General features: G+C 39.9%; 2 protein-coding genes across 4 annotated transcripts; one reads left to right on the top strand and one right to left on the bottom strand.

Moving 5' to 3' along the window:
- Positions 1 to 1444: 1444 nt before the first annotated feature.
- On the bottom strand, positions 1445 to 10368 carry rmnd5b (required for meiotic nuclear division 5 homolog B). 2 transcript variants are annotated; one of them, XM_028460199.1, is made up of 10 exons: positions 10303 to 10368; positions 8481 to 8670; positions 8250 to 8392; positions 7615 to 7752; positions 7270 to 7370; positions 6104 to 6270; positions 5562 to 5727; positions 5211 to 5313; positions 4894 to 5048; positions 1445 to 3170 (listed from the first exon to the last, which is right to left on the bottom strand). In XM_028460199.1, exons 2-10 carry the CDS (start codon positions 8617 to 8619, stop codon positions 3107 to 3109), a joined length of 1176 nt encoding a protein of 391 aa, XP_028316000.1. In that variant the 5' UTR covers positions 8620 to 8670; positions 10303 to 10368; the 3' UTR covers positions 1445 to 3106. The 2 variants fall into 2 exon arrangements, with proteins under 2 accessions (XP_028316000.1, XP_028316001.1); XM_028460200.1 differs by lacking the exon at positions 10303 to 10368 and adding an exon at positions 9980 to 10296.
- Positions 10369 to 14668: 4300 nt separating this feature from the next.
- Positions 14669 to 24082, top strand: LOC114470988 (proline-rich protein 36). Of its 2 annotated transcripts, none has more exons than XM_028459450.1 (2): positions 14669 to 15071; positions 15643 to 24082. In XM_028459450.1, the coding sequence occupies exon 2, from the start codon at positions 15717 to 15719 to the stop codon at positions 21570 to 21572; it is 5856 nt and encodes a 1951-aa protein (XP_028315251.1). In that variant the 5' UTR covers positions 14669 to 15071; positions 15643 to 15716; the 3' UTR covers positions 21573 to 24082. The 2 variants fall into 2 exon arrangements, with proteins under 2 accessions (XP_028315251.1, XP_028315252.1); XM_028459451.1 differs by having other exon boundaries at positions 15638 to 24082.
- Positions 24083 to 24385: the final 303 nt, after the last annotated feature.

Genomic DNA, 24385 nt, shown 5'->3' with positions numbered 1-24385 from the left:
CCTGCAGTACTGACAGTGCAGGGGCAGCACCCTCAAGTGGTGACTGAAAGGAGCTGAGAAACCATCTCTGACAATATAAAGGGCAAACTCAAGGGCAGTGGGGCCAAACCCAGCCCGTTAGACCATCCAATTTGGCCCACAGTTAAGAAGACAAAAAACATAAATGATTGTCTAAATTACCAAATAATTCAGTTGTAGATATCTCAGTTCAGATATTAAGATACACAAATTCAATGAAACTCCACAATATTTGGAGGAACTGAATTTCCCTGAAATTAATTCATAAAATTGGTCACAAAATCATTGAAATTTAAAAGAGAAAATCCTGCTGGGACTGATATCTGTCACTTACTTTATGTATCATTTATACGTTGTGTAAAGTACAAACTTGTGGACATAAATGTTAAAATTTCTCATTTTCCCACATAAAATCTGCAGCCCACTTAAGAGCAAACTACTTCGTATTTGGCCCTTGAACTTAAATGAGTTTGACACCCCTGATTTAGATAGATAAGTTATTTAAACTTGATTTATAATAAATGTTGGGGCTCTTATGGCTTTCTTCGACGTGAAAGATATTAACATGGATTAAAAAATATAAAGAATATAGTGTTGTTTATGTACTTTTTGTTTAGAATCTCTGATAATGTTCAAGGAATCCAATTTTTAAAAATGTAAAAGTTCCCTTGTGATTAAAGACATTTCCAATTTTCTAGCTTAAAATAACTATTTATTTTGCAATCAAAGAAATCCACCACATTATTTGAATGTTTGAGCTGCTCAACATTTGTTGTATACAAATATTACTCCATTTTGTGGAGTCTTCTAAAAAAAAAAAAATAGACCTACAAAAAACTTGGCTTCAGAAGTTGAAAGTTAAAATCCACAAAATTGTTTAAATGTTTGATCGTTCTGAGCAGGGTTTAAACAGTATGAGATTCCATGCAGAAACAAAGAAAAAACATGTAAATGTGTTAAGCTCCTATGTTTTAAGAGGTAGATACTGTCTGTAAGGACTAAAGAGTAAATTTTAGTGGCGATTTGATACATTATTACTTTTACTAGCAAAGACAATTATCAGCAGATCAAAACTTTTGCATCTTGATTTAATGGTGAGGTTGGTTATTTTTGGAAGGATCTGCAGAAAGAAAATGGATACATGTGGCTGGCTGATAGATGATTTAATCAAGAGTAACTCCAGTTTAATCAAATAACAAGACAGACTTATTTAAAAGGTTAAATATCATCAGGGAGATCACCTTATCCATTGCTGCACACCTGCTCATCAGGGACTGCAGGTAAAAGAAGACGCTGTAAAAACATAATCTAGTGCAAAACATCTGTACTCTTTGTTTTGTACATAATCCATAATTAAATGCATAAATGTTTAATATGTAAAAATCCATCCCCCCAATGGTTGTTAGCACATTCCTCTAAAACACACTGGAGTATATTATTTTATTTTGAATTTCAGATGCAAGTATATGAAACATGTTAGAGGATAAATATTTACAATAATAGTTATTGCAAAACCAAAGCAGAAAAATGTAACATTCATTAAAAAGAACAAGACAGAAATACAAAGCATGGCGTCAACCTGAAAGAACACTCAGAGAAACGATGAATGATTGTCAACCCAGAAAAAAAAAAAAAAAACGCACACCCGCACAGAGAAAAACAAATTCAAACTGAATGTAAGTGATGATGAGCTATGCTGGTGCATTGCTTGTTGCAGTAAATAGGCCTCACTTTGATTGAGAGGTGACATCACTATCTTTCTCCAGGTGAATGATGACACATTACGGATTGAATATGTACAAACTATCTGCTCCGAGAGTGAAAACTGTGTGGCTTTTTGTTCAAGACTCCTTATATAAATGTACAGCTTTAATACTAGAATGCTAAGTGTGGTATGAGTTGTTCTGATGAGCCCTGAGGATACGTATGGATTTAAACTGTTTGGGAGTGAATAAAAAGCCAGCGCTATGTGCAGCAAGGGCATTCTGTAAGTACATATTGAACAGCCACAGGGGTCAGAGAAGACTACCCCCCCCCCCCACCAACCACAACGAGTAAAGCTCAATCACAAGCCCAGTCACAGCAAGTCAGACCACACGGCTACCGTCACACACCGATTTACGTCTCCAAGTCACATGACACGCAAGCTCAGGATACACGACGTGTGGCAGAGTGAAGCCATGGCACAACCAAGTCATTACTTCTGAAAGCTAAGCAGCTTGAGTTGATTATTCAAGTCTATATTCTTATTGTGAGATGGTGGAAGTGATTTAAAAAAAAAAAAAAAACAGAAGCAGAACACGTTTCACAGTAGTAAATGTTTTGTTGAGTTTGGTGAACACAAACAAAAGGCTGAGACGAACGGCTTTTATGATGAGGGAAAATCTTGCTGGTGCCATCAGTCCCGGATACAACAACCACCCAAAGGAGAAAAAAAAGAAAGAAAGAACAAGCTGTCTCACCGTTGGGGCAAAATCAAATCAAATGTTTTTAGCTGACAGCAAACATCGAGCTACATCCGAAAGCAATTGGCCACAATCAGAGTTCAGTTCAGGGTTCGACCTCCAGTTTCCTTCACCAGCAATTCACAAAAACTTCAAGACAGTCTGCGATTCTGGGGTTTCACGTGTGTGACATAAGTTTATTTCCAAACAGCAATCAGCAACTGCTTTTTATAAGTCATTTACGTTCACACGCATTGATTCCATTCAACTCCTCTGAATAAAAGAAAAGCTGTAATCCAAATCAAACAGGCCAGAAAAAGCTGAGAACAAACATTAGAAAGTCTTACATAATTTAAAAAGATAGGCCTATCACTCTGCAGGCTTTTGGATATAATTTCAAAGAACAATCCTTTTTTCACAGGTGCTTCTTCGTGAGAGGTTTTCAATCCTCTCTACAATGCAAGTCGTTGTTATGATGACCCTGCTGGGCTGTGTATCACGTAAAAGTTTGAGTATCCGAGATGGGTCGCATGGTGCTGTCAAACCTTAAGCCAAGACGGGCCGGGGACAAGAGACGGAGCAGGAGGTAACGCTCCTGGAAAAGCAAAGTGATTCCATGTGGCCTCGTTCCAAACACGAAGATATCAAAAGTAAATCTGCTTGGCATGTGAAGGATTCTGCTCCATGGGACAATACGGGCATTTTAACCTAAAGAGGAGAGATACAGAGGGTGTTAGTTTAGAGCAGTGCTTCTTAAACTATAGAGCATAATAATGGCAGGAGCTAGTGATAACATCTATTTTAAAGAATCACATTTTGTAAATAAGTGGAAAGAAACATTATATAGAGCAGTGGTTACAGTTGTTTACAGGCGCTGCTGAGCACTGAAGATGTAGGACATGTTTCGGAGTGGCTCCTTGAAATGTGACTTTATAATAATATAATTTCACAGAAATCCATACAATTCGTGTACACTGGGCATTATAACTGCTCATATTATACTTTTGAGATTTATGCTCTTCAGCTGCAACAACAAAAATGACTAGCCGAGCAAAATCTGCCCTGGCTAAGACGAGTCGCGCTAAATCGAGAATGTCTCCTGAGCCAACAAGGTCCTGCTGGCAAGTATTAGGACAATGATGGATGACATAATCTCCAGGTTTGACTCGTCATCTCCGCGACCGTAAAACTGGAACTATCCGCGGCTTTGGGACCTTTGGAGAGTAAACTCAAAGCGCATGGCGAGACTGTAGCAGGCCTCAAGCTATCGGCTAACGAGCACGCTACTCAGCTAGCCGACCTCCAGGCAAAGGCTGCTAAGCTAACCACCCAAGTCGAGGCACTGACAAAGAAGTGCGAGGACTTGGAGGGGTCCTTTTCTTCAACACGTCCAAAAGATTAAGTTCCCTCAGAGTGACCTAGACATCTTAAAATGTAGGATGTGTGACCAGGGTAGAGGTTATGGCAGGTCTCAACTTTTCAGTTTTCTTCTTTTTTTTGTGTAATGACGTGCGTTTTTATTTGTGATGTTATTAGGTTGTTTCTGCATTTGTTTGTTTTTTTGTTTGTTTCTGGGGGGGTGTATTTGTGAGTGTTTTTCAATTCTTCTGCGTTATTATAATTGACAGATTATGTCAATTGTTGCAACATATCTATGTGACTGAACATGGTCTGTTGAAAAAAAAAAAAGGAAAAATATATTTTCTTTTTTTTTTAATTTCAGGCGACCCCATTTGAACTCAAGACTACTCCAAGGTTGAAAAACACTGATTTAGTGGCTCCTGAATAGATTTATTTCTGTAGTTTTTATCATTTCCTGTCATCTCACGCCCTGGGGTAGGACCAAAACTGACACTTTGAAAAATGTTTCACACACTCTCTTTCAAGTGCCCCCTGCAGTGCCATCACATGCCCCCATTTGAGAAATATTGGTTCAGATAATAGAAACATTGTCTGTAATTTCCTATTCTTGGTTTTTGTTAATACAGTTTTAATATCTTTGAAAAAATCTCTGTCACAGAAAAACAAAAATAATTTTTTCCCTTTAAGGAAAACATAGTTAATTTAATAATTCTTATTCAGATAACGTTGGTATAATAATTAACAACAAACTTGTGCTGTTTCTGTTCATTTGATAGATTTGTGTGCTAATATGTTAGGTTTTCCAGGAAATCACCTTACATGTTTCAACTGTCAGTCTTCCTCAGAGGTAATTACTTTGATGAAGCCCTACGAGTCCTTATGAAAGAACTTGTATTGATACATCAAAGTAATCACCTCTGAGGAAGACTGACAGTTGGCAGTCGAAACATGTCAGGAGATCAAATTTCCTGAAAAAAAGTTGTCTGAATAAATGAAAACTTAACATATTATTTCAAAAAAGTAGACAAAGTAAACATGCTGGAATTAGTTTTGTGTGCTGTTGACTTACTTTCCTGCGTTAGTAAGTTTGTTGAGGGCATCTCTGGAGATAACGTGCCCACAAATGAGCTTCATAGGAGGATTGCTCTCCGAGGTCTGCTGCCGTAGAATCGGACACGCAAACACTGAGTGGTACCAGCACTTCTTCCCGAGATCAATTTCAATCTGCAGGAAAAAAAACAGTGTGACTTTAAACAATTGAATGTTTTATCATGTAAAGCACATTGAGTATGAAATGCGCTATATAAATAAATTTGCCTTGCCTTGCCTTGCCTTCAATTCAATAAGTAAAATATGCATTTTACAAAAACTATGAAAAGGACCTACAGGCAGCTCGTCTTTGTGCGTCCACACTCCACTGCACTGTCGCTGCTCGATCACCTGTTTGATGTTCATTAGCACGGGCAGGGCCATGCATCCTGATGCAAAACTGCAGAGAATACACCACAGCAGGTTTACAGTAAAAGCAGCCCTACAAATGACAAACTACTTCAAAACTGACAGAAAACTTAAAAATGTGTTTTACTTGGTACAATGTCACTCTCTCAATATTGTAAAAAAGAAAAAAAATATTTTAAAGTGTTGGACGGTTTATCTATTAATAATGGTTCAGACCTGTGGGAGTTTTACTAGTTACAGACAAACTGGTATACATGGATCACATGGTATTTTCCTAACCTCACACTGAGTGGAGACTCCACAGAGAGCCCCAGTAGAGCACAGGCATCCCTGGTGAAGATGTTGCAGATCTCCGCCCACTGATTGGTCTCCAGCAGACTGCGGTATGGCGAGTTGTCTATTCCATGACGTAGATACACCAGACTGCCCATCAGGATCTGGATATCTATAATCAAGAATATTAAACCACACAGGTCACTGTAGCGGAGCGGGAGGGAGAGGCTGTTGCCTCGGCTCTACACACAGTAAAGGACGGGGCAAGGAAGGGGGAGGTTTATGCAAATCTAGGAAACGCCCCCCCCCAAAAAAAAAAACAGAGCACTCTCATAGAACTAATTTTTACAGAGTATTAAACCTCTTCTGTTGCTTAATTCATGTTATGTTTTGACCAAACACCAGCACAGATATGTCATTTAGACCACAGGGAACTGGTTTAAAAGGTGAACATTTTTCATAATATGTCACCTTTAAACTCAAATGTAAGAAGTAAATGTTCTGAATGTTTGTATCATTGGAGATCTTTTTAACCAAGTGTTTCCTACCTCTCTGGTGCTGAGAGGCAAAGGGCTGGAAGTGCCTGGCGTACTGTAAGGCCTCCATCTGATTGCTGATCCCTCCACTAAGCAGGCTGATGAAGTACAAGCGGTGCAACTTGAACTCTAAACTGCTGTTGAGATCCAAAAGACGTTGCCGATTCGTCACAGCCCACCTAATAACAGACACATAACAAAGTCAGGAGTAGTCAAGGAACTGCAATTAAGATGATTTTTTTTTAGATTTAAAAAAATGAATAAAATTTGAGCCTTCAACTCTACACAACAGTAAACCAAGTATTTAATATTAATGACCCATCAAAATACCTGTCTTAAAACAAAAAACAAGCTATTTACTTAAATCAGATACACTGGAGTAGGCAGACAAGAGTTGGGGTCAATAATAACTTTAATTGCGTAATTTGTAATTAATCAAAATTACGGCAATTATAATTGTAAAAAAATGTGTTACTGTTGTAATCGTAATTGAATTGTAATGGAGTTCAGATACTGACTTTGTAATTGGCACGGAAATTCTATAAAAACTGTCATTTACAATGTAATTAAATTGGAGAACCACGCTACCATTCAATGGCTTACAACATATGTTGTTAGCAATTAAAATATGTTTCCTATTAAGTTTACCTCTCAGTTCTCTCTCTTATTTTACCATAAAATAAAAAATGAAATAAAGGGGTATACTGACACCAAAAAGACCACACCAAAAATATATATTTTCAGGGATAAAGAAGTCCAACAAGGTAACAAAGAGATGAAAAACAAATTCGATTATAGATAATATTTTTTGTGTATTTCACAGCTGATTTAAGACATGGGTCAAAACTGACCCGTTGTCACAAGAGATACTAACGGAAAGCTAACACAAGAGGAAGGTTGAGTTTTATGGGCTTATTTATTAAAGGCTCAGTAATTGTGAATAATTGTAATTGAACTTAAAATTAAGAAATCAACTTTCAGGGGAAAAATAATAATTATAATTTTAATTGTAAATGGAAAAAATGCCGGTCAACGTAATCGTAATTGAGCTGTAATTGAACATGGATAATTGAAAACGTAATTGAAAAATGTAACTGACCCGAACCCTGAGGCAGACTTAGGAAAAGGTATAAATCCACAGGTCAAAGTGGGTTGATATGATTCAGCATAAAACATACTCTAATGCTGGCCGTAGGTCCTGCATCCTCAGAGCTTCGAGGATCCTGTTTAGCTCCAGGAAAGGCTGCTTCATGCTCATGTCGATAACAACACCTGATTCCTAGAAACCAGGAAATAAAATACACTTTAAAAGCTGGTATACATTTTTACTGAGGATGGAAATTAGCTTTGGCTACAATCCTGCATATTCACAGGTAGATTATTTCTTAGCATTTTCTTGTTTTTAATATGCATTGTCCCTTGAATAAATAAACAAATCAAATAATTTTCTGCACGCCAAAGCCCCACGATTACTTTGCTTTACTTGTTTTTCATGAAACTACTGTGAAATCCAAGTGGTTTACCTGACACAGATCTTCTGCTACACCCAGCATGCCTTGTCTGTACAGATGCTCCACAATTGTCTCACTCAGGTATTTCTGTCTCTCTGGAGTGTCCCACACTGTCTCTGCCACCACTGCACTGATCTCTGCGTCAAAATTCTACAACAAAAGCAGGGATTAAACTAGGGCTGAATGATTATTGGCATTTGCGATATGATCGCGCTATCATAAAACGCAATTTTCTAATCGCAAAGGCTGCAATTTTTTCTTTTCTTCCTTGTTCTGTCTTGTACTGTCCTGTTAAGTTGAGAGTGTTTAAGAAGTGCAGTTCACATGTTTCATGAAATGTGAAGTTAGTTAGAGATGTTGAAGATGTAAAGCCACTGATCTGTTTGCTTTATTGTTGTAATCTGTGCTTTAAAATGTATATTTTAGATTTATTTAAAGTTTAAATAAATCTGAAATTGTTTATTATGAAAGATTGATTTATTGCTTGTGTTCATTGAAAACTACATGACAAGAGGCCCTTGAAAAAATATTTGCATATTAAATCGCAATTGCAATAATGAGGGGAAAAAAATGCAATTAGATTATTTTCCAAAATCGTTGAGCCCTAGATTAAACACATGGAATAGGACATTATAGCTTTTACTCACCCTGTCGATGGCTTTTCCAACTTTTGAGACACTGCCATGAATGTCCTTATGTCTGGATGCTAGCATCTGCACGGTTTCTTTGATATTCTTACAACACTGAGCCATGGTCTGGGATAGAACTGATAAGTCTGCATCTTGGACTCCTGTTAAACAAAGAGGAAAAGCACTATTTTAATCATTGCCTTTAGGCAGTCAACACAAACACATTTTACTCGGACGATGCTTTCCTACCAAAAGCAACAAGCTGTCCTCGGATCTCACAGACGCTGCGCAGGAGCTCATCCAGCCTTTCCTCGGACTGATGGCCGTACATTACAAAGCGATGCAGCACCTTCTCCAGCTCCCTCTCAACACATGCACACTGTTCCATGGTGAAGACTGGAACAGGCACACACACACACACACACCCCAGTGATGACACCTAGAAAAACAAGACAAGTTTACTGAGAGATAACTTCTCTGTTCTCACACTTCAGTAAAACAGGTAAAACTAGTTTTCATCTAAATCAGAGGTGTCAAACTAATGCAAAGTAACTTATCCTCTGTAGACCGAAGCAGAGGAGAGAAAAAACAAACCGCAATAAAAAGCTGATATTTGGGGTTCTACTTTGTTTCCAATGGACAAATATAAACAAATACACTTATTTATCTTTTTTTTTAAACCAGATATGTGACTGACAGATTTATTATTTTTAGCCCTGCCTAAAATCCCCAAAAGTTAGAAAAAAACAAATTAGTTGCCCAAAACAAGAAAAAATATTAGAGGTCTGAAAATAATAAAAATGCCTGTAAAATGCACACATTATTTACTATTAAACATCTAAAATGTACATATATATATGTTACTGTTATCTCGACCAATATCTATTTTTCCATTTTAACTTTTCTTTTATTTTTAAAGATAATTTTAAACTGTTTTGCTTCCTCTATGTGTCTTGGCTACTGTAACTTGTGAATATCCCCACTGTGGGATAAAATTAAATTAAAAAAAAACTAATCTAAAACAACAAGAAAAATGTGTGAAAAATAATTGCCAGAACGTAATTTTGAAGTTAGACTTGTGTTACACAAAACAGGGAATGCCAATATTTAAACATGTTGTTATTGGTATCGTTTTTAATATCACAGCCAATGACGCCACCAAAATCAGTCAGATATTTACATTTATAACACCCATTGTGTATTATTTGCAAATCATTTTAGAATGCTTATTTTGATTGTGATGACATAATTAACTTGTGAACAAGGCTTGTGTTGTTGTGGATTCAGTGTGCACAGGGATCTGGAGAGCTTGGCTGCTCCAAATCAAACCAGACCCAGGTCCGAGGAACACCAATGCAATGCATTACTCAGACTACAATAACAATAGATCAATAAAATCCAAAAACAGTGGCGATGCAGGTGAGAGGAATAATGAGACCGGCATGTTTTGCGCTTGTTAGAAGTTTGTCCTGGAGTGACACTGACTGAACCCAGGCCAGGCCTGATACACACACGCAGTGTCCTCTAATGGGGCCTGCTGTTTACTTTGTCCTCCGCAATGTTCTAGTTAGCGATACTATTCTTTACTATTAACTATTATTACAACGTTAAGTGTTGATGTTGAACAGGATATATAAAAAAATATTTCTATAACATCTGAGTCTTAGTTGTGACACCGCTTGAAGAAAATGTCCACCTATTGTTGAACATAGACATGAACACAGCTTAGTTCAACATGAGCCACGTACCTCTCAACTAAAGTTGACCGGTCGCCACACAACATACGGTGCATTAGCTCCGGTGAAGCTCGTAGTTTAGAAAACACAGCTAACGTAAACAAACCGAATCACAGCCGCTCGTTACAAAAGCTCTGCGTCGTTAGCAGCTAGTTAGCTCGTCGGTGTTAGCCAGCAGCTGTGTAACAAAGCCAACAATGACAACCCGTTCATCCCCATAACGTCTATGTTACATACACGGGTCGGAGCTTTAAAGATGGTTAACTACACATACAAGTCACTGTTAAAACAAAAACCCTATCCTTACAGACAATTAGCAAACATTAGCCACTTGCCTGTTATGGCAACGCTCGACCAGCAGTCGCAGGACGGATGTTCCGGTGTTGCAGCACCTTGTAGGTTGGAACTTCAAAATAAAATACACGTGTTCTCTCGTTTTACGACTGTTCATCTCACTTTTACAGGTGAAACATATGGCGAGCAGTCCATATGAGGTTTATTTTAACTTTTTATTTATTTTTGATATTAATCATAACATTCTCTCAAATTTAAGACCCCGTTTTGATCATAAGCGAGCATTATAAATGAGCCCCTTGATCTGTCTTACGCGAGTTTGATGAGAACCAGCCTTTTCATTTTTAGAGGTAAGGACATTCGTTTTTGTCCAATATATGTTCACTTTTTGATTACCTTTTTACTCTATGGGCTTTATAGAGGAGAGTCTTGCATTTCCAAAGACACACTTAACAGTAAAGGCATAAAGACATTGTGCCATTCAATTTAAATAAAGGTTTTATTTTAATCCATATATAAAAACATGTTTAAAAAAGTAATTATTTTAAACCAATGTTTAGAAATACGCATATGGATTGATTGGAACCAAAGTAACTTTGTCAACTTTGCCTTAAAACTACACAGAAGAATAAGAACTTTGACAATTTTCCTGAGTCACCTTACTTATCATATATTAAATTACATTTAAATTAATTTAGATTTTATATTTTTTGTCTGTTTTTGAGTGAATCTGTGTAGATGTTTTTTTTTTTTTTTTTCTTCCCCAAAACCCATGCAATATTTATTTTTTTGTAATAGATTGCAACAGTTAATATAATCTAAATTTGCGATTGCTCAATAGTTTACCAACTCTAGCCAGCAAAATTACATTTGTTTACTATTCTTGTAATTTTTTAAAAAACACATTTCGTTTTTGTTATTTGTGTAATAGATGACACATTTTCGCCCTGCGATGGACTGGCGCCCTGTCCAGCGTGTACCCCCGCCCAGCGCCCACTGAGAGCCGGAAATAGGCACCGGCAGACCCCCGCGACCCTGATAAACGGGAATTAGCGGGTTTGACGATGGATGGATGGATGGATAGATGGATGGATGGATGACACATTTTGAATCTTCAGTGTCACTGCTATTCCAAGATACAGTAAAGGATATAAATCAAAATCAAAGATGCTTATTTTTGACTGAAAATATAATAAATTAGTCAGATGTATGAATATTATTTCTGATTGCCATTAAGATAAATTTGGTCTCAAATGATGAATAGACATCTTTGTATCTGGTTTCTTAGATCCTCTAGAAAACTCTTCTTATCTTCTTATCTCAATATTAATTTCTTCCTAAGTTTAACACATTTTTTTTTGTGTTAAAAAACGAAGATTGATTTGAGGAAAATGGTTTCTTAGGTTAATAACGATCATAAACGTATGTAACTTTTACCAAAAATATATTAAGTACACTGTCATTTATATGAGCTCATACATAGCCCACCATGAGACAACAGTGTGCATTGTCTTTGAATAATCAGATGCTGTGGAATTTGACCTGTAAAAAGACTCAGCTTCGCCTTTAGACAATAATGAGTGACAGCTGCATCTACAGTATTTCATCTTTGGTCAATCTCATCATGCCCACCCTTTCACTTATAATCAGATGCTTTAATTCAAGGTAATAATATGATAAATTAATAAACTTTATTTGACAGTCCACATGTTATCTTCTAAAAGTTATATTTTTGTTGTCTGCTGCATTGATACGGGCAAGTGAGGTCTTCAGGCTGAAAAAGGCAGGTGTGACTAGTCTATTAGTAATGTAGAATAAAGCTCTTTCACTCGGATGCTCGCCATTCTTTCCCTCTGAGTCCTCCTCTAGTTGGCCATTCTATAACAGGGGGTCAGATTTATCAGCACTTAAGTTAATGCAGTATTACACACATACACTACCTTTGAAATATGTAGGTTGCTCAGTCTGACCTTTTAAACTTAATATCCTGAAAAAACAGGGTATATGTTTTCACATGTGGTATTAGTTTTTATGTATCACAACTGATGAAAGTGTCACCATTACCTACACAAGCTTTTAACCATATGATACATTCTCATGTTGATGGCCAGAAACACATTAATGTTAGAGCCCTTTTAAATGATATCTGATCTGGAGTCATACACACACAGATACTTAAAAAAATAAATAATGAAACAATATTAGGTGGCATACTAGGAGACTTTAGCTGGCTTTAGTATAGTTAGGTTTAAAAGTTCCATCATGATTACTGTAGGAAAAAAAATACCATAATAATATGGTATAGGTAGACAAATTATAAATTATAATACCTTGTATTTGAAGTTATTCATTACATCAAGTGCCCGTAAAGAAGCGATTTATCACTGATTTGATGTAGTGACTATGAATAATTGTGATGTCATGGAGAATGAGGTAATGAGCAGAGGGCTTATTCCAATTAACTGCCATCAACAATGCTAATGTCAGAGGGTACTGCTGCAGCAGCAATAGTAATAAGTGAAAGACCACAAATGTTTTCTTTTGTTTTGGACATCCTGATAAAATACCTTGGTGGAAGATGAGGAAAGTTATTTGCGAAGACAAAGAGGTACAAGGCTATAAACAACAGTAAGGTGACCATATTTTGATTTCCAAAAAAGAGGACGCTTGGACTGATCTCGACATGCTCAAAGTAGTTGACGTTTTCTTGAATCTACCTTGTAACGGCAGAATACAATGTTATAAATAAATAAGTTGTCATTGTCCATAAGGTTTAAAAATTGATTTCTATCTTTATAACAAAGACTTTGTTATGGCATTTTTTATATTCATCATAATATTGTCAAATGTGTGTTCATGTGTACAATTTGTCATGTTTTAATACATGATGACTGCATTACTCTTCGCACTTTTGAACAGCTGAGTCATGTTAGATTAAACAGTACAGATCGTATTGTACTCAGTGCAACACAGAGTCTCTGCTGAAGGCCATACACACGAACACACACACTATCAAGGATAGATAAGAGTGGCGCCCAATCTTCCTCAAAATATACATGTCTTTATCATCCTCAAATGTTTCCACTGTTGGGCATCTGACTCCCTCCTTCTCCTCACCTCAGGGTGGAACTTTTTCTGTTATCTGTATAAAAGCTTAACCTGTGAAACTGTTAGTTAGAGTGGGTCTTGCCTTTTTGCTCTGCCACGAGCCTTTTGCCTTTCATTCTTTCAGGATGGAAGCTTCTTTTTTACTCCTTTTTTATTTAATTTTATAATGAATCTTTTTTATAAAATCATAAATGCCTCGCCTGGACTCCATCATTCAACCAGAGCAATAAATCATGTCTCCAAATGAGGTCAACCGCAAATTTGCCGTAACAACTTTTAAAAAAAATCTGAAATCAGTGTCGACTCAAGTCAGTTACCTTTCTCATTCATTTTAACAGTCTGTCCTTCAAAAATGTCATGTATGCCTGGTTTAAATCTCTCAATCATTGGAAACATCGCCTCCTAGAAATTAAAACAATAACAAAAAACTTAAGGCTTACAGAACATTAATTAATCATTCAATTTCAATAAACAACAGTTTCAATTAAATCCACCGCTATTTGGTCTCTTTTAATCACTCTCTCTCTTTCTCTTGGACTTTGGTCCTCTTTCTCTTTTCCTCATATGTGATAATTTCATCAAAACTAAGCAGCATCTTTAATGAATATGTCACGTGTGAGTAATGAACCATAAGACTGAACTCATTAAATTTGAGAAGTTGGTGGAATTTCCCAGATAGAGCAAATATTAGCAGAGTAATAAATTTTTAAATGAATGTGTTTCCTGAGATGCATTCAGGGTCCCTGGGAAACCTGGACAATTTCAATCATATGTAAAATAAAGACGTGAAAAGAGGACATGTCCGGGTAAATCCGGACATATGGTTACCCTAAGCAACAGGAAGCCAGCATATGAAACTGTGATTGAAAACCTGTAACAGGGCATCTAACAAATGTAGCTACAGTGTATCAAATGGAGTGAGCAGCATTTGTGCACACTAGCTGTAAAACCTAGATGGTCTATATTGACCCTTGACCTGTGTTCAATGCATGTAAAGGTACACTAACTTCACTTTCACTTATGTAAAGGACAATGAACAATACTGTAAGGTAGATCATTTACATCTTCGGCACAGAATTTTGAATCATCCTCTTTCATTCCCTACCAGCACTCCCATGCAGACAGCCCGAGCTATGGCTATCTGGCTCTGATAGTTTGGGTCTATATATAGAGCGGCCCTATGACTGAGTCGGCTGTAAGTGTCGGATTCCGGCGTCCACTCATCAGCCCCGGTTGGATCAGCACCTGCTGCTAACTATAAACCATTCCAGCAGCCCCTTCTCTGCGCCCCAGTCCAGCTTTAACATACAAGCCAATGCACAACCACACTCTATGCTGAAGAAGAAAAAAGATCTGCGATAGATGCAGCGAAGGCTTTGTCTGATGCCAGCTCAGAGGGGAGGGGATGAAATAGAGATGAGACTATTAGAAGATGTAGTTTGTCAGCGTAAGATCCCCTTTTGCTCTTTCTACTTTCCACTGTGGCAGTGTCTTTGACATGCTGCAGTAGTCCAGGCAGCGTGGTGCTGGGAGACAGAGCAGCACAGACTTCCTTAACTATTGGATTCAGCACAACCACAGAGGTCTCTACAAACTGGAGTGTTTTGGGGATTTCAGAGTCAGATAATTTTTTTTACAAGAAGAAGATATTGCAACACAGAAGAACTTGATGCCCCTTGGAAAGTTTCATCATTTTCCAAAGGTACAGTATCATTCACACAGTGCTGCTCTACTTGCACATGGTGACAGGTTTTCACAGTCCAGACAAGCGTGAAACTTTTAATATAATAAAATAAAAGACAAATAATAGCGTTAGACTAAATTTGGCTGCTCAAAATATATCTTTTATACCACATTAAATTATTTATGTGGCTATCTCAAATCTAGATATATATTTGTCTACTTTTTCCTCATCGTTTCACTTTCCACCCAATCTTGAATCTAAGGATCTTTTTAGTCAATACTGCATTTCTAGATTATGACTTAATGTGTAAATTGGCCATTGATCAGTTCTAGGCTGTGCTAGTGCTGTGCAAGGAATTGTGGGAAATTAGCTTGGTGTGACTGCATATATTTTCAAACATCTGTGTTTCAAATTAAGATTTAGCAATATTGATAATCTTATACTTGTTTGCACATTCATAAAATACAGTATAGTTTCAGTATCTAGCAAGGGGTTGTGTATTTGGCACTCAGGTATATGCAAGGCTGCTGCAGATATAAATGAATGAGCCTCACATCCTTAAGGTGACTATATCTCATTTTCAGTCCAGGAGCAGAGCTCAGAGCAGACCAGAGGAGCTGACTGAACAGGTCACGGTGAGAATTTGGAACTGGTGGACTAACTATGGACAGCTGGACTCTACAGGGAGACAGTTACTCCTTCCTGCGCAGTGCACCCAGTACTTTTTCCCTGTGCCATCGTGACGGCACCCCAAACCACATTGAAATCTTCGACATTATCAACACCCCAACCCAGCACAGCGTCATATCTGAAACTACTTCTCTGTGTGACATTTTTGGAGACGAGCGTGAGTCTCAGTCTCTCTCCAGCAGCCCTGCTACAGGCACCTTTGCACCTTCTCTGAGGGAGGTGGATGGGACAGCTGCTGCATCACCCTTGGTGGACGACCTAAACGAGTCCTCAAGCTCCTACCACACCGCACCTGGCTCAAGTGAAGGGGAGGAAGGCTTTGAAGATACAAGAGAAAAGTTTTATAGCCCCACCCTGCAAAGTGAGCATACAGAAAGTAAACTAACCGAGGACACAGTGCTTGACTCCAAACTTTCAAAAGTTTGTGAGGACGGAAGCCCAAATCTAGATCCAGAAAGTAAATCACCAACACTACAGCAAAGTTCACCCAGTCCATCATCCCAGGTTTTAAACTCTGGTGAAATTACTCCCTCTTCTGGACATACCAGCCCCCATACTGTCAGTACACAGGGAAGACTGTCAGCCTTGTCCTACTCATTAGTTGAAAAAAGACATTCATCCTCGTTTCTTGAATCTGAACTAGCTGAACCAAAAACAGAATCAAGATTAATATCCCCCATATTAAAAGAGAGACACAGCAGCCTCTCACACCAGTCTTTACCGTCAAGCCCCTCCTTTGAGCTGACTCGTGACAGTTTATCTCTCTCTGAATCTGGAAACAGAGAACTACAAAAATCCCCAGAGGCAAGGAAACTTTCTTTGAATCAAGATAACACTCCACCTGAAGTCACACCTGAAGACTTTTCTCAGTACCTCACAGAATCCACTTTTGAAGCCCGATCCATTGATTCATCCCCTTTGCCTTCACCTTTAGGCAGTCAGTCATTGAGTCAGTCTAGAGAATCACTAGTCTGTCCTGAGTTTAGAAACAGGCCCTCCCTGTCTGACATTGAAGCATCATCTCCTCTCTCTGAGCTAGGAGGAAGGATCTCACTACCGGATCTCTTGAGGAGGGGCTCCACACCAGATATAGAAGAATTGTTTAATAGTCCTGCATTTATTTTAAACTCCTTTACTCCAGAAAGCCTCTCCACAACGTTTTCTGAACCAGCTGATCCCAACTGTGCTGTTTCACCTTTTGCCCCACAATATACAGCCTCCTCACCTGTCATTTTAACTGCGTTGCCAACAAAGCTCTTAAAGTGTGCTCCTTCACCTCAATTTGACAATACAATTTCCTCTGATCTCTCCTCTCCAGCTCTTTGTTGTGCTCCCTCTTCAGCCAAAAGTGGGACGAGCACTCCCTCCCCTCACCCCTCACCAAAACCAGCATCACCTGGAGTGAGGATTCAGGTGCCCTCACCTAGAATTAACTACAGCTTGACTCCATCTCCTGCAATAAGCGACAACTACTCTTCGACTGAGTACAGGCATAATTCTCCCTCACCTGAAATCAGGATTATAACATCTGAACCTGAAGTAAACACGGAAGAAGTATCTTCAGAAATTGAGACAACGCCACCCTCTCCTTTCTTGGATCCTTACTCTTTCTCTACCGCACCAATAAGCCCTACATCCTCCCCTCACATCACAGGAATTTGTTATTCAGTTGTTCAACCAGAAGACAGGGATTCCCCACCGTTTCCTGAACTATCTCATCTTTCTGCTGAAGAACCAGACAGCACACTTGAGTCTTCTGTGAGAAGAAGTCTGTCAGGAAGCAGAAACAGCTCACAAAGGAGTGTAGCACTGTCCAATGGAACAGCACAAGACTCACCTCATACAGTAGACCTCACAAACTCAGAGGCAGAGTCAGAAAACACTCAATCTAGGCACCAGAGAGATTCACCTCAACTAAAATACCTCACTCCCCCACCTGATGTGAGACAACAAAGCCCTTCACCGGGACAGTTTCAAATTTCTACACCCGAACAAAGAAGCACACATCAATCGCCAGCTGTCTCATTTTCTGAACAGCATTCATCATTGTCTTTTACAACAAGTTATAACCCCTTCTGTACATCATCTGTAATAAGTGCTCCAGAGGTAGAAAGAGAATTCCCGTCAGTTGCTGTTATAGAAACACAATTCCAAAAACTTTTGGATCAAAACGGCGAATCACTCAAATGTATTGCCTGCGACAGCGACAAACCAGGAAACAGTGACAGTCAAAGCTCTTCACCTTTGGTATTTAATCCATCTGTGTCAAACTCACCAACCTTTGAAGAAAAAAAAGTAAACAGTCCTCAAAAACAAGAGACGGTGGAAAAAGATTTGTCAAAAGAGGATAGAGTTCAGGATAAATCAAGTCCAGCTTCTTTCCCTGAAGAAAATCTAACATTTAGTGGCCACATTTGTCAGGCAGAGGAAACTTACAGTAATTCTCTCCCTGTCATCAAGTCAACTTCCCCAAATCTTATTGTGTTGAAGGAAAGGAGTCCTTCGGATACAGCTAAATCCCTCTCACCATCTCAGAGTTTAGAAGACCTTCAATCTCACTTCACCCCTTATTCTACACCATCAGAAAGCACAAGTTTTTTGAAACCATACTATACACCTCAGATCTCAAGAAAAAAGTTGCTAACCAACTATAGTCAAGACAACAGAACAAAAACAACAGAGGATATGTCACGCCATGTAGAAAGACGGCGCACACCTTCACCGCCGCTCACCAGGTTTACACCCATCCACATCATAGCCCCAGAGAAACCATACAGACATTGGCAGAACAGTAGCCATAGCCACTCTCAGTTTGTAGTCCCCTCACAAAGTGGTAATTCAAATAAAGCAGAAACAAATAGGGAATGCCCCGATGTGGCCCCTGTTGACATTTATAGCCAGGGTCACTGGGCTGAACCAGAAAGGCAATTGGAGAGGGAGCAACAGTTAGTGCAGCAGAGAGATGTATGTCGGGAGAGGCAAAGGGAACGTGGTATGAAAAAAGAGAGAAAGAGGGAGGAGCAGTTTAGTGAAAAGAGGGAGGGATGGCAGAGCAACGCCAGTTACAGAGGGGAACAGGTTGAGCTGTCATTCAGTGCCAGAAATAGAAAAGGACCTGCAAGTAGCAGTGCAGCTCCCACTAACAGAGAGAGCCGACAGCGACTGCCAACAGTGCATTCTCACTCGGAGAGCTTTCTTGCAACTAGGCAGCCACAGCAACAACAGAATCTGCTCAGGGGTGGTGGAGCCAGCAGACGACATCAATCCCACAACAAGAGCAGCGCTTCAGGGCACTTGGCCACAAAGAGGCCTTGTCGGAGTTCCAGCTCCAGCATGGGAAGTGAACTTGATGAGACGGACAATGAAGTAAAGTGGTTTTCAGATTTGGCCTTCCGCAGCCTTTCTAGTCCTGAAGTAGACTACCTTGACATGTACAGTTCCAGTCATCGGTCATCTACAAACATTTCTCAACCATCCACCCAGGAAAGCCCGGCAGGAGTCAAATCTCCCTGGCTGTCATATGCCGATTTCAAAGGCTCCACAGCTAAACTGGATCAAGATGAACTCTCCTACCAGCACTCACCTGCATACAACTCTAATGGCCTGGATCCATCCAGACGCTATGAGCTGGGAAGTTTTGAATGTGTTGATGTTGCTGTAGAACGAGAGGATGCAAGGAAAGTGAGAAGAGGAGTTCCAAAAAGGCAGATTCAGCTCAAAAGAAGGAATGCGGCTGAAGGAATTCAAGATGAAAGCAGTGAAAACAGTAGTCCAGGCATACCAGTTTTGGCAGAAAGCCCCTCTCAAGACAGTATATCCAGAGTAACTTTTTTGAGACAACATAGCACACCAGCAGTAATGCAAGAATGTTGCCAGTCCGAGTGCAGCCCTGAACGCCCTCAAGAGATAGACATTAAATCTAAACTCCAGAAATCTGCTTCTGTGGATGAATCATGCACTAAAACCAAAAAGGCTTCTCATCTTATCAAGAGTGTGCTGTCTAAGAAGATGCAAAGTTTTGACAAACAATCTGATGAGCAGGGGGAGGAAGATATTTGCCCTAAGTCAGAGGATGACAGCCCACCAACATTAAACATATTGCAACAAGATCAAAAATCCCAGAAACAAAGTGAACAAAATCTGAGTTCTAATCGCCAATCTGATTACAACCTTTCATCAGGGGGTCTTCCTCTAAAGGCTGAACCCACTGCAAAGGACGAAACCAAACCACCAAGGGGATTTTTTATGAGACCTAGTAACAGGTCAAGTTCATCCACCAGCAGCAGAAGTATTAATTTTTCAATGACTGGTAGTGAAGAGGTTGAATCTCAAAACAAAAATGCTAATTTGTTAAGACCCGAAATGAGATCAGAACTGAAAGTGCCATTTGATAGTGACCACAGTGGGCCTGTACTCCGACGAGTGAACGATAGCAAAACACATGAAAGGGAGGATGGTGACACCGCAAATGCCTCTGTTAGGAACACAGAGTCTTCTTCTGTCAGTGGACCCAACAGCACACAGGCCAGAGTTACAAACAAAGATCAGGAATCTAAAAACACAGAGGACTGCAAAAGACAGAACATTATCCCCAAAGCTATGGAAAATAAGAAAGCGTCTCTCAATGTCTGCCTTACACCTGAAGCAGAAAACCAACCTGAGACTTTTTCTTTACCAGCTGCACCTATAAGAGAAAATGGAGAAAAAACAAACAGCTGTAAAGATGAAATAGCCGAAGACTCAGATGAAAGTAATGCTATTAAAGCCCCTCTTCACAAAGTTAGGGATGTGAGAAGGTTAGTAAAAAACACCTATAATCTGTCCTTCAAGGCTGCTACCATGCCACCAAATGTGAGTGAAGAGAGGACAAACATTTTCAATGAGGAAAGGAGGGAGGTGGTCAGAACATGTGATGACAAAGGTACAAGGCAGGAGATAAAGCATGAGGAAAAAGAAAACGAGGTCTGGATGAAGAGGAAAGATCCACAGAGGGAGGAGGTGAAAACTATATCCCCCCCTGTTCCGAAAAAAAGGCAGTCTCCATCCAATCCTCACCCAATGCAAATACAATGCAAGGCTGTTTGCTGGAAGGAAGACAAAGCTAAAACCTCATGCTTCAAGAGGGTCTTGGACAATCCAGGTGAACAATCCCCAACTTTTTCAAACTCTGTCAATGAGGTAAGCAAAGAATCTTTGAATGTGCCAAATTACACAAAAGGAGACACCTCACCTATCAGCAAACATCATGATGTAAACACTGCAGCAGAAACACAGACCACAACAGAAATCCATAAAGTGGGAGATAATGAGGACAAGCCAGTATTAGTAAAAACAGAGAGAAAAGCTACGATGCTTGAAAGCCTCCCCAAAATGCTCAGTAAAGAACGAGAAGTCTCAACTGCAGTGGTGTTGATAAGAGAAGGACAATGTCAGACCAAGTGTTCTACATCTCAAATCCAGGAAGAGATTCCTACCATTGTAGAGGCTCCAGCTGTTATGCCTGATCTCTCATCCCTTGGAACTGGAGGACACTCTGTTTCCATGTTACTAAAAGAGAAAGGATACCAAGCAGATATTGGAGCAGTGGTGGGTGAAAACCAAAATACAGTTGGAGTTAAAGAAGTTCCCCATAAGCATGTGAACCACTTGGAAATTCCTCTTCAGACGAACACATTGTCATGTGGTAGTTCAACTGAATCTCATAAAGAAAAAACAATTGTTTCTGGATCCCCATCTGGTAAAACAGAAATAATCACAAAGACAAAAAATGGTGAAAATCAAATTTTAGTACGCCTATGGAAAAAGAAATGCCCAAAGAGAAAATACTAGATCCTGGAGACTTTGAAGCTGTAAAAAGACTGGACCCTACCTTCCCACCAAGGTCCCCCGCAATCCGGAGATTCAAACCGCAGCCAATTCAGGCTATGTCATTGCCTAAAGAGCCAGATAAACAAGGAACCCCCTCAAACCCTCCAGGGAGCAACAGGCCTCAATGCATAGAAGTTAAATCTATTGCTAAAAACACTCAAAAACCAGTGGTTCCCCCAAAGCCAAGCTGTAAATTCAAACCAGCAGATATGCTGTCAGCCCAAAATGATATACAGAGACAACCAGCAGCAGCACAAGCTCAAACTATTGTAGTGAGTTCCCCCACAATCTATCGAAAGATATCCAATGAGGCAGCAGGCACGTCAAATTACTCAAGGAAGCTAGCTGTGTCGACTGTGTCCAGCCTCAAACCTCCACCCCACAAAAGTGCTTCCACTACAGTATTTAGTCTCTCCAACCAATTATCCACAGCAACATCAGACACAGAAATTTCTAATGACCGAGAATGGCAATGTCCTCAGAGCTCTAAAAATGCGCAAAAATCTGTGACCTTAGCAACAGCTCCAACATCAGGCACTGCCTCAGGAGTTATCTCAGCTTCAAGCACAGTTATTGACCCAAAGCCATATCCAAGCCCTAATCCTGCTTCAGCTGAGGATAACCAGCCAAGCCAGACAGCTGTTATAGATTCAGACAACCAGTTGCTGCATCCCAGAGGAGCTTATCTTCACCAACAAGGCTTGCCAGTAATTCCAAACAGCACAAAACAACCTGCTGCTCTTTCCACCACACAAGTGCCAAGGTACTTGCACCAGCCGCTCCAGAGATCTCTCTCTAGTGAGCGCTCCCAAAGGGCTGAGGATCTGCGCTTTTTGGCCTCAGATGACCCTCCTAGTTATGACGAAAGAGAAAGCTTCAGTCCTCTAACGCTGCCTGGTTTGACACATTTGAAATCAAATTGCTACCAACCCACTTCCCGTCGTCCTCATTGCTCCTGCACAGCTGGATGCCACACACATCCTGGTCTCAGTGCCCCGCACCATCATTGCAGCCCACACAACCTCACCCCACCAGTGCCCTCACACTCTCCAGGTCAGGCATTACCCTATCCAGTGGTTCAGCCATCTCTGCGCCCTCACCAGTGCAGACCTGAACCTCAGCATATGAGCTACCAACCAGGCTCTCCTAAAGCAAGCCCTCTTGTTCCAACCCAACCGCCCACCATGTTCCAGCCTCTCCACCAGTCTGCCCCCTGCCCTCCCCATCCCTCGCTAATGCAGAGCTGCTCAGCTGACCGATCGTTGCCGCCACTACCACAGCATATTGACTCTCGTAGGCCTCACAGATCTCCTCATCAGCAGCTGCCAAGCATTGTTGTGCCCTCCTACAGTGAACCTGGCCAAAATCACTCCCCCAGCCTGCCTTCTATTGATCATCAGTACCTATGTGGCCCTCAAAGCATTGGCCCTTCCTATGGCTCTGAATATGGGGGTGACAGTTCCAGTTTGTATTCAGAGAGCAGCTATGCACAGACACCACGCAGAGTGCTTTTGGATCCAGAGACCGGGAAGTATTTTTACATTGAAGTGCCGGTCCAGCCACTGAGAAAGATGCTGTTTGACCCGGAGACCGGTCAGTATGTGGAGGTGCTCATTCCACAGCAAGCCATGTCTCACTCAGGCCTGTATCCTCCCTCAGCTGCCCCGTACCCACCTCTTCACAACCCAAACATGTATGCCCCTGCTCCACAGTATATGCCCTACACTGCTCCTCCTCCCTCAACACACCCCCAAGCTCCACTCCAGCCACCCCGATATCCAGAGGCCTCTATTACAACAATGCATCCACCTGGGCTTGGTTATAGGAACCCCCCAGGTCAGGGGTCTAAATCAGAGCCTCAAAACCACCCACCACTGGACCATAGCTATTTGGAGAGCATGTATTATGTCCCGACAGGAATTAATGCAAGCCCCAATCCTACCCCACCAGACTACTATCATAAACATCCCCCCAACTTACCCCCAACTGGGGGGAAACGGTCCTGAAATAGAGGGTAGGGCCGCCTTCCTGGAGCCTTCTAAAAATACATTGTGTATCAAGAGGGTGCATGTCCAATGTTGGCCTGAAATGTTATTTGACTTTTCACACGTACACTAAAAACAAAATTTCCTTAGTTGTTTGATATGTTAGTTTCTGTGCGGGACTGCTGTATTCAACAAAATGTTTAATTGAAGAAAAAAATGTTAATCCTTTATGAATTTCAAACTGGTGTCATAAACTATCAATATATGAACAAAACACACTCAAAAAGAAACAAACAGCCATTTGGTAGATTTACTGTGTATTTGATGTGTGTATCTTCTGAAGAAATATGTTTAAAAACTTGAGGACTTCCACAATAAAAATAACCTTGTTTATTTTACTGCTGATGATGACTCTGGTGGGAGTGAATGTCTGATTATGTGTGTGATGAAAGCAAATGTCAAATGCAAATAAAATGTCAAATATTAGATGCTTTTTTTTTTCTCTTTTCAAAATTGACTGAATAACTAATCACTTCAGATTAGTGACTTTTGTGTGTCACAACATGAACATTCAGATAAAACATGGCCATTGTATTTATCTCATTGTCAAAGTTAGAAATATATTGCATATGTAACCAAAGGCTTAATTAACTTATTGAACAAAATAGACACAGCCATCTCTTCTTATTAACTTAATAACATCAAGACTCTACGACGGTCAAATGAGAGCACAACCTCTCTACTTTATCACAGCTATGAAGGAAATTATCATTGTTTCACACTGTAAAA

The sequence above is a fragment of the Gouania willdenowi genome, chromosome 10, assembly GCF_900634775.1.
Source record: "Gouania willdenowi chromosome 10, fGouWil2.1, whole genome shotgun sequence".
NCBI classification, from domain to species: domain Eukaryota; kingdom Metazoa; phylum Chordata; class Actinopteri; order Blenniiformes; family Gobiesocidae; genus Gouania; species Gouania willdenowi.
This window is presented reverse-complemented; position numbering and strand designations above follow the sequence as displayed.

What these genes read in the sequence shown, in the direction of transcription:
- rmnd5b (XM_028460199.1), bottom strand. Translation starts at nt 8,619, where the DNA reads ATGGAACAGTGTGCATGTGTTGAGAGGGAGCTGGAGAAGGTGCTGCAT. An exon ending in TTGGAAAAGCCATCGACAGG is followed by an intron (nt 7,753 to 8,249) that starts GTGAGTAAAAGC and finishes CTTTTGTTGTAG; the next exon opens with AATTTTGACGCAGAGATCAG. An exon ending in GAGTCTCCACTCAGTGTGAG is followed by an intron (nt 5,314 to 5,561) that starts GTTAGGAAAATA and finishes TATTCTCTGCAG; the next exon opens with TTTTGCATCAGGATGCATGG.
- LOC114470988 (XM_028459450.1), top strand. Translation starts at nt 15,717, where the DNA reads ATGGACAGCTGGACTCTACAGGGAGACAGTTACTCCTTCCTGCGCAGT.